General features: G+C 46.5%; 3 protein-coding genes across 3 annotated transcripts; 2 read left to right on the plus strand and 1 right to left on the minus strand.

The window, feature by feature from the left end:
- Positions 1-296: 296 nt before the first annotated feature.
- Positions 297-5,677, plus strand: LOC119690586. The gene is made up of 4 exons (XM_038106197.2): positions 297-932; positions 1,197-1,379; positions 3,310-3,441; positions 3,800-5,677. The coding sequence occupies exons 1-4, from the start codon at positions 621-623 to the stop codon at positions 3,944-3,946; spliced, it is 774 nt and encodes a 257-aa protein (XP_037962125.2). The 5' UTR covers positions 297-620; the 3' UTR covers positions 3,947-5,677.
- A 777-nt stretch (positions 5,678-6,454) lies between these two features.
- LOC119690630 (uroporphyrinogen-III synthase) lies at positions 6,455-7,764 on the minus strand. The gene is made up of 2 exons (XM_038106352.2): positions 7,581-7,764; positions 6,455-7,487 (listed from the first exon to the last, which is right to left on the minus strand). The coding sequence occupies exon 2, from the start codon at positions 7,408-7,410 to the stop codon at positions 6,652-6,654; it is 759 nt and encodes a 252-aa protein (XP_037962280.2). The 5' UTR covers positions 7,411-7,487; positions 7,581-7,764; the 3' UTR covers positions 6,455-6,651.
- A 345-nt stretch (positions 7,765-8,109) lies between these two features.
- On the plus strand, positions 8,110-9,050 carry LOC119690607. Its single transcript, XM_038106263.2, has 2 exons — positions 8,110-8,608; positions 8,721-9,050. The coding sequence occupies exons 1-2, from the start codon at positions 8,354-8,356 to the stop codon at positions 8,991-8,993; spliced, it is 528 nt and encodes a 175-aa protein (XP_037962191.2). The 5' UTR covers positions 8,110-8,353; the 3' UTR covers positions 8,994-9,050.
- The last annotated feature ends 496 nt before the right edge of the window (positions 9,051-9,546 follow it).

A 9,546-nucleotide genomic window follows, 5' to 3' on the forward strand; every position in this document is an offset into this window, starting at 1 on the left:
GGCTACGTTTAGCGTTTGGTGAAATTCCACCTAACATGGAAAAACAAATGCCACTTTTGGAACTAACAAATTTGCCTTACATTTTGACAGTGACATTTGACGATACGCAACGTAAACGGAGGTTTCGAATCCCGTGCTCGGGCAACTGGTGTGAAGGGTCATTGCAGTTATAGGTTAAGCCGCGTACAGACCGGGCCAACGAACGGGTTTCGATGACCTTCGTTGCTGCAATCTGCCCTGTATTATGTATGATAAATATCCATCGTTCGGCGTTCGTTGGCCTGGTCTGTACGCGGCTTTACAAAAAAGGCAGGATTGGGGTTCGATTGTTTCATTTCTTATTTTAAGCATGAATCGGTAAAATACACAGATTATTAACTAAGAGAAAAAAAAATCATAAAAACAAACATGGCGTCACCGAGCGTCATCGAATTTGTTTAGTTTTTAGAACTTGCTAAATTCTCACAATAATGAGAATTAGACTGAAATCGACTATAGCTATTTAATAATCATAGAAAAAGGATTATGTGGTCGCGGCTGGGCCAGCGGCGCGTGGATGTGCGGTGCGGTGCAGCGGGTCGCGGTTCGGGCGCGGGCATGATAGCGCGCGGCTCGCTGCTATGAGCGGCGGCGGCGGCGGCGCGCCGGCACGCTACGTGTCCGTGAGCGAGCTGTACTCGGCCGACGAGGTGGAGCTGCTGCTGGAGGAGATCCGCGAGCTGGAGCCGACCAGCTGCCGCGGCGAGGACCTGGCGGACTGCGAGATCGCGGGCAGCGGCGCCGCGCGCTCGCCCGCGCCCACGGAGCGCTCGTGGGACTCGCACGCACACTACGCGCGCGCGCCGCCGCCGCCCGCCGCCCGCGCCGTGCCGCTGCACTGCCGCCTGCACTACCTGCTGGAGCGCGACGGGCTGCTCACGCTGCTCATCATCGTACGTTCCGAGCTGTCTGCTCCGCATCCTCCTCACCTATGCCTTGTCCTGCTTGTTCGTCAACTGTTCAGTTCAGTAACATTGAGGAGCTTGTCACCATTTAACTATGGTTCTGTTCCTGTTCAGTGAAATGACGATAACTAAATTGGTTGCTGCTTCAAAGAAACTTTGGCAACCACCACCAAATAGAACTACATTTAGCTGTCAATGCAAAAGGCTAGATCAGTATGTACATGCACACAGTTAATATGGTATGTGTTGCAGGTGCTGGGGCTGTCGTGTGCGGGGTGCGTGTGGGCGGTGGCGGGGCTGCGCGGGCGGGTGCCCGGCGCGCGCGCCCGCCTGCTGCTGCTGGGCGGCTTCTCCTCCGCGCTGCTGCACTCCGCGCTCTTCGTCATGCACCTCACACACCTCACGCAGGTGCTGCCGCTGCGCTGGGACAAGCTTGTGAGTCACACTGGATTATTCTTCCAATACATACACTCTTGCTCTTGTGTAAGCCTATCTCTAAATGGATTGATATTCAATATGAGCTTGTATTCGCTGCTGAGTAATAGTTGTACCGACAAATGGCATACTATGTTTCTTTCAGTGATGTAAACATTGTGAGAGGTCCTTCCTGCCCTAGATCATCCTCCTCAGTCAGTGGAAAATCATCTAAGCTTAGGAGCATATAGAATGCAAAGGTTCTAGAAGATCATGCATGTAGGTACTCAAATAGTCAACTGCTTCACATTAGTTCACCAGGGTGTTAGTGCCTGTACAGTGTACATGGCCCTCTCAATTTCCTCTCCTTTCTGCAAATTTAAGCATGGACCATTGACAACATTGACATGTTCCCACCATGCTGGTCCACTGCGTTGCGGATTCACACCTCTAGATGAGCTTAATTTAGATGTTCTCCTCACGATATCCCTTTACAGTAAGAGCCTATAGCATGTATTGTACTTAAATTAATTATTTCTTCATTATTCATTGGTACAGTAAGGGGCAGATAAACCTGACCCCGCTCAGAAGCATGTTACATTGTTAGTATAAGAGGGGGGTCAGGTTTCTTTGCACCTGACAGGATTTATTTATTTATTACTAGCTGTTCCCGCGCGCTTCGCTTCGCCTTAAAAAGTTTTCCCGTGGGAATTCCGGGATAAAAAGTAGCCTATGTTCTTTCCCAGGGTCTAGACTCTAGACCTTCAGCATATCAAATTTCATTCAAATCCGTTCAGTAGTTTTCGCGTGAAAGAGTAACAGACAGACAGACAGACAGACAGACAGAAACAGTTACTTTCGCATTTATAATATTAGTTAGGATTAGTTAGGATTAGGATTTATTTAACCCAAATGAAAGGTGAGAACTAACACCACCACAGTACCTAGGTACTAGGTATAAACACGAAAATTTAGTTTTTTACTATTCCTACAGGTTTGTTATTTGAAGGTCAAACAAACTTGCGTGTTAAAATTCGGCCCATCCTTCCTAACTTACCTACAAATAGTAGGTATGTCGCAGGCAACTGGTTTAATCTCCTGTTTGATTGAACCACTAGCCCGTTCATTGGATGGCGCTATTCAGTTGTATGACTAAAGGACAACTCGTCAAGTCGTTGATTGTAACGTTCGACGTCTTGACTGAACGTCATTCAGCGAAGTCGTTGAATGGGATATAGTATAGCAACTTTGTAATGTCTGGTTAGGGTGAACATCACCAGACAAGAGTCAACAAAAAGACTATGTTACAAAGCTCTTATCTCACAAATTAACTAAACAATAACAATAAACGTACATTCATATTGTTGTTAATAATTATCCAGTTTCGCCACTTTTTTTCTTTGAAACTATCCGCCCGCGGCGTAATAATAGGTAAATCCATGTTGTCACACTATTTTAACACAAATAACGCACTTTAAAGCTAATTTATTTGCAAAAAACTAACAATATAGGTGCTTTTTGTGTCAGCTGTTAGCTGTTAGACGCCATATTTGTTTTATTCACCACCTGACTGATTTTAAGTCAGCTAACTAGTTGGACGTTTTGTGACGCTTGTACAATCAACGTTCGGCCTAGTCATACAACTGAACAGCGCCATCCAATGAACGGGCTAGTGGTTCAATCAAAAAGGAGATTAAACCAGTTGCCTGCGACAGGTACACTATCTAAATAGTTCAGAATCAGAGTTTATATCAGAGTTTGTAATGTATCTACCTATATCTACGTACCCAACTTGTACAATATTAGCTGTCCACCCTCAGGCCCTGCTCAGTTTGGGGTTGTAAGGTCTAGTGGGAGATGACGCCTTATTAATTACCCGACTGCCGAATGAGGAGGGTAATGTTTTTTATTTGAATGATGCAGTGTCTGTAACTGTGATCGTGTGTTGCAGGCGATGTGGACGGGGCTGTGGAGCGGCGGCGCGCAGCTGGGCGGCGCGCTGGCGCTGCTGGCCGCGCTGCTGTTCAGCGACGAGTACCAGCGCGCCGCGCCGCAGCCGCGCGCGCTGCTCTACTCCGCCGTGGTCAGTATACACGCTGCTGCCAATGATTGCATGAACAACCATAGTCCTCATAATGACTTCGACCACAGCAGTCGATCTCGTTGTGATGAACTGTTTGAAAGAAATAAATTATCTATTTATTTTTTGTAAAATGAATTTTTTTTAGCGTTTTTATGTCTAGCACACCACAATGCATCCATACAATAAGCCCCTCTAGATATAGATGCAGGTCATACTTTTCAGACCTGATCTCTGAATTATCAGCATTCTAATCTAATGGAACAAATTGATTGTTCCACCCAAGAATCGAAGCAACGAAACCTCGTAGACAGTCACATCAATTGTGATTGTAATACCTACAATGCTTGTAACATTCCAGGGTCTGGGCATGTGCGGCGCGGGCGTGTGCCTGTTCGTGGCGGCGGGCGTGCTGGCGGCGTGCGCGGCGGCGGCGCGGGCGCGCGCGCTGCCCACGGCCGCCTACCGCGCCGTGCCGCCGCCGCCCGCCCACGACGACCGCTTATAGTGACCGCCCACACGCACAGGACGCTCTCAGTGCAGTGACTGCAGGCCACGACTAGCGCACAACCGAGCGGCCTCACTGAAGCCGCACTAAGCTGTGAAAAGCCCAAGGAAAGAGTTATATCTAATTAATGTTTAGAAATGTATGGATAAAATGAGCTGTAGTAGATAACACTAGGGCCGGCCGAGTCCCAGGGAGGCCTCGCTGTTGTCCGAGACAATACTTAATTCAGATGGTCCGATACTGCATCGTCCGAACGAAGTTATCGGAGTCAACGTTATGACTAATGATGCTCTGACTCGGAGTGCTGTGACTTGCAGTTACCAACGTAGTAGCGGCGGTGTATTCAGGCTGCTCTATGGTCAGTGTACGGAGCTTCGCTCGGACGGCGCGCACATTAGGTGTTGTAAGTTTCCAATTGACTTGATATAAAACTGCCATTCGACTTCTGTCTGTCACGTCCATTACTTGGTCTAGTCCACGATCTCACGCTAGTTGTATAATTTCGCGAGCGGTGGACGTCGCAAGATGATTCCTCGTGTAGTTTTGAGCACAAATTAGGTTATGTTTGGTCTGATAGGGATTTTTATAGACAGATTTTATACGAAGTTGTTGATTGTCCTTGATCCGTTGAGTCCAGCGCGTCCTCTTGTCCACGTTATTATATATTTTGATCAGTGAACTAAAGTAATTATTACAGTTATACACAAATGTAAGCAAAGGGTAAATGTCTAACTACGATAAGCATAATATTTAGCGTTACGTGAAGTGCGGTCGCACCGCTTGTACGGTCTGAGTGCGACTTGTTCATTATTCATTAATTATTATAGATAAATGTATGGAAGAGTCTCGAGGTATAATAGCACGTTGTTGTAGGAGATAGTGTTATACAGTTAGTCAGACCGCAGCCCGCGACCGCCGCCCGGGCCGCCGCCGCCGCCGCCGCCGCGGGTCAGCATAGATGTCTGTGCCGTTCACACCATTCGCATGTCAGCAACCACTATTGGAGTAATGCCAGTAACCCAATCCCAAGTCATGGAAATTAAGCAAATGTTTTGGAATGTAGCTAGCTAAAGGGCTAGCACGGGGCGCATTTAAGATGTGACAAAAGTTCTCCGTCGCGCTCGCTCGTGATGTGAGTGAGCGCGATGCAAAACTTTTGTCACATCTTAATTAAGCCCCGTGCTAGCAATTCTGGTGTGGGCTGGCGATGGCGCGGCGGCTCCCCGCCCCCTCTCCCCCCGCAGGCCACCGTCGACGTGACTCCGCGTCGCGTCATACATATCACAGCCACGTTGCCGACCTCTCACTACACGCACCAACAACTACCTGGAATTGAGAATCGTGTACGCTTTCCCTCACTGTTGTATCATACTTAACTATTTTGTAAATATTTATTTTCTAAACTGACCAAAAATTGAAAGCACCTTCTCACATTATGATTGATATACCACTTGTTGTCCGACACGTTATCTTCCAGTGCGTATGTTTTACATTGATGATTGTTTCAGGCAGTCCGCTTCTGTACTCGTCACTTTGTCTAGTCATGTACATTGTATGTACAATACCTGCGTATTTACTTCGATGTATTTATTGTATATTTTCTCGAGGACATTGTAAAGTCTACTCCATAGGTACCACCGGTGTTTATAATGTTTGATCTCAGTCAAGATTGTGCGAACGATTTTTACTTTAAAATTTTAATAATAAATTAATATATGGTTTTTATACAAATCGTGTTTTTTCTTCCTACTTCCTATCCTATAAATACAGTTAGTAGTTTTAGAATTTAATACATTAATTTTATACCTCAAGGCCTGCTTAAGTAGGTACAGAAATTTTGCGTGCGTAGATACATTATCTTACCTACATTACATAATCATGAAATCATGCAGCTGTGCCTCTAGAGGTCAATAAATATGATGAGTTGATGACATAAATGTGAAGATGTTGGGTGTAGGTAAAAAAAGTGAGATAAGTAGGGATGGTAGGTACGGTCAGGTGCAGAAAATCCTGACCCCCCTCTCATAGTAACAATGTTTCTGAGGGGGGTCAGGTTTATCTGCACCTTACTGTACACAGCCGCTCTAATCTATATCATAGTCGTCGTGTTGGTAATTACCTACAAGCCTACAAAATATGATTGATGATGAGTCGCCATTAAATAGATCACATGGTAAACAGGCTCGCTAATCAACCAGTTAATTCCTGTGGCCCCTGATCCAGGACGGAGGGGAGTGGTCCTGAACGAGGCGCAGGGCTGCGTGACGACCCGGAGCTGAGGGCAGGACGAGGGCGGAACTGAACAGTAGCTATTCTTGATTGATGGGTAATTGACTAATTGCTAATATTATAGATACCTACATACCAGAGGCACCATATTCCTCATACAGCTATCAACAGATATTTTTGTTTTAACTGACATCCCTTGATTTTCCCCTATACTAGATTTACATGCAGGCAGATAGGTACTTAATGTTAAAAATATAGCTAGTAACAAAATAATTTGGAAAAGAAACCAAATGATATATTATAATTGAATTTTTATTGTAAATTATGGCTATACCTATAAAAAATTAAGTATCACATATTGCACTGTAAAGTTGTAAAAAAATTATATAAAATTTGTAACATCATCAATTTATCACATTATACAACATACCAACACCATAATATACATTTTAAGGCTTAATAAAATTTGTACTAATCTAACACTGAGCTTCTAGTTCCTGGAAATATTTATGTACTGATTCAACCATGCACTCGGGCTTAGGCTTGAGGGCCACCCCGGCGATGTCTGCCCCGAGGTTCACGATGCGGTGAGCCGTGGAGTTGCCAATGGCAAAGTGAGGCAGCGCAGACAGCCTGTTGTTGAAGGTCTGCAGCTGCCGGTAGATGTACTCGCAGCCCGACGGACTGAAGAACACCATGCAACACGGACTTGACTCTGATTTGTTTAATTCCATGAGATGTGTTCTTAAATTCTCGTTTTCCATTGTCTCATACACTGTGAGGGCATCAACTGTCATTCCTTTTGCCGTCAATGTCTCAATGATGGTCTCAGACCGTAGGTTGCCGCAGGGGAACAGGAAGGTGGAGCCCGGGGGGTTCTCCTCGACGATGATGGTGGCGAGGTTGTCGGCGCTGCCGGCGGCGTCCCCGCGCGGCGCCAGGCCCAGCTGCAGCGCGGCGCGGCGCGTGGCCTCGCCCACCACGTACACGCGGCGCGGCGCCCAGCGCGCGGCCCCGCCCGCCCCGCCGCCCGCCCAGCTCCGCGCCAGCGCCTCGGCGGCGCGCGGCGACGTCAGCACCAGCCCGCTGTACTCCCGCTGCAGGCGCTCGGCCAGCGCGGCGCCGCCCACGTACTGGAACTGCAGCGGCTCCACGAACACCGCCTCGAACTGCTGCGAGCTGAAGGCGCGCGCGTACTCCTCCGACTCGCTCTTGAACAGCACCACTCGCTTCATGGCGCCCGCACGCTCACACGCATCAATGGCGATGATTCCTTTGTGTCGTTGTCCGGACGTACCTAATAGGTTTGACCCTGAAAGTATAAGGAAACGCGTCTTAAGCTTGCAAATCGTGAGCCTCTGAATTAATTAGGTAACAGATTGACACGTAACAATGAGGTACTTACACTGGTAGGCGTCGTGGAATATCGTAGAATATCTTTACAGAAAGTATAAAAGCGCACGATTTCCAGTTTGACTCTAAAGATCTCTCGACGATAAATTAGGATAATCACAACAAAAACAGCAAAATACACAAACAAAAACAAAGTTACGTCAATCGACCATCAATCCATTCAACTGTCAAAGTGACAGCAAATAATAAGTACTTAATATTTTATTTTAATAATAACTTCATAATGTTTAATAATTGAAAAGTGACTGTGTAACGTCATGAAACTTGCGTTTAGTTTCACATCACATGTAATCAGAATAATGATTTCTTAACGCTATTCCATTCTTGATCCGGAATAGCATTAGGATAGCATATTTTTGCATGCTGGATGACAGAACTGCAACAGTATCACCTGGCCATTATTGCAGATCCAGTATTCCAGTCCAATCAAGCAGCACTTGCTGATAAAGCTAGTCCAGTTGACAGAGTTGACTGGAATCATTGAAATCAACTGGAATCTGATGATCGAAGACTGGAATGAATATTCTATGAGCGTGATATTATGAGCTGTGTTGATCTGATCTATGGTTAATTTCAGAAATAAAATCAACAAAGTCAAAAGATTGAGCATTTCAAAATTCTATTTCTTTACGCTTTGTTTACATTTTGTTACGTTTGTGAAAGGGTGTCAAACAGTGGAATATATCAGTAAAGGATCAACTCTTTTGTTATATTTTATACAGATGTTACACCCGAGATGTGATTTGGGGGGTTGAGTTCGAGAAAATGGCTTTGAGTTGTTGTAGCAGCTCGGCCGTGGCGGCGCTGGGTTTACTGGCGCTGCTGCTGCTGCCGGGGCCCGCGCTGTTCCCGGGCAGCGAGCCCGCGCCGCCGCCGCCGCCGCCGCCCGCCGCCGCGCGCCTGCTGCACTACTGCCCGCCACTGGACCTCGCACTGTCCGGCACGCTGGCGCTCTGCGGCCTGCTCACCTACCTCGCTGAGTGGGTGCAACGTAAACTCATGGAAAGGCGAATAATGAAGGTAATTACTTAAATACAATAAAAAATGCTCGACGATAACATGACTGGTTATAATATAAGCTGCACATTCAGCCAGAGTACCCTATCAGTTAACATGCCCCATCCATTTTCAGTTAAACTCGTACCTGCAGTCTTCCGTGGAGAAGCTGCGCGCGTGGGACGCTCAACAGGAGCAGCTGGAGAGCAGCGTGCGGCTCGCGCAGGAGGCGGCCACGGAGTACAACCTGCTGCTGTACCTGCTGCTGCGCCAGCACCGCGCTGGGGACCCCCGCGCCATGGACCATCGGGCCACGGACCACCGCGCCACGGACCACCGGGCCACGGACCACCGCAAAGAACACAAACTCGAACACCTCTACTCCAGGGATCACCGGATAGACGCGTGACCGTTTTAAATTTTACTTTATTTATTTTTTGTTTTAATAAATAGTGTTTTATTTGTTTTACAGTGTTTTTGTGTGATCCTCTATTCAATGTTTTGTTATTTTGAACATAGATGGCGCTAGGAGTATGTTCTGATTGCTACGAGCTACGGCGTAGCCTCCTCGGCGTAGTAGCACAATTAATTAATTATCTGCTGTTATCGCCTTCGATAAACATCGCGAATTACGATATAGTGACGTTTATCTACCTCGATAGATAATTTAGGAAATGAATTAAGTATGTCCGTGTAATGTGTAATATGAAGTTTAAAATTAAAACGTACAGTCGTCCAATTAACGCTGTTTTCCACATAGCAAAGCACTCCCCGACCCTTCGTTGTTGTACCTGACGGCTCGCGGACACAGACGAAGGTCTTGATCCGTTGGTTGTAGGTAATGCAAAACCAGAAATAATCAAATCGGTCGGATCCAGTCAATATTGTTGAGTTTCCGTTAGTTTACTTTAACAGCATAATGATTTTGGTTTATAAAGATAGAATGTTGACCAATCAACGAA

The sequence above is a fragment of the Plutella xylostella genome, chromosome 19 (genome assembly GCF_932276165.1).
Source record: "Plutella xylostella chromosome 19, ilPluXylo3.1, whole genome shotgun sequence".
NCBI classification, from domain to species: Eukaryota; Metazoa; Arthropoda; class Insecta; order Lepidoptera; family Plutellidae; genus Plutella; species Plutella xylostella.

Excerpts from the sequence above, each read along its gene's own strand:
- LOC119690630 (XM_038106352.2), bottom strand. The coding sequence starts at position 7,410 with ATGAAGCGAGTGGTGCTGTTCAAGAGCGAGTCGGAGGAGTACGCGCGC.
- LOC119690607 (XM_038106263.2), top strand. The coding sequence starts at position 8,354 with ATGGCTTTGAGTTGTTGTAGCAGCTCGGCCGTGGCGGCGCTGGGTTTA. Across the intron at positions 8,609-8,720 it reads TGGAAAGGCGAATAATGAAG|TTAAACTCGTACCTGCAGTC; the intron begins GTAATTACTTAA and ends ATCCATTTTCAG.
- LOC119690586 (XM_038106197.2), top strand. The coding sequence starts at position 621 with ATGAGCGGCGGCGGCGGCGGCGCGCCGGCACGCTACGTGTCCGTGAGC. Across the intron at positions 933-1,196 it reads TGCTCACGCTGCTCATCATC|GTGCTGGGGCTGTCGTGTGC; the intron begins GTACGTTCCGAG and ends TATGTGTTGCAG. Across the intron at positions 1,380-3,309 it reads CGCTGCGCTGGGACAAGCTT|GCGATGTGGACGGGGCTGTG; the intron begins GTGAGTCACACT and ends CGTGTGTTGCAG.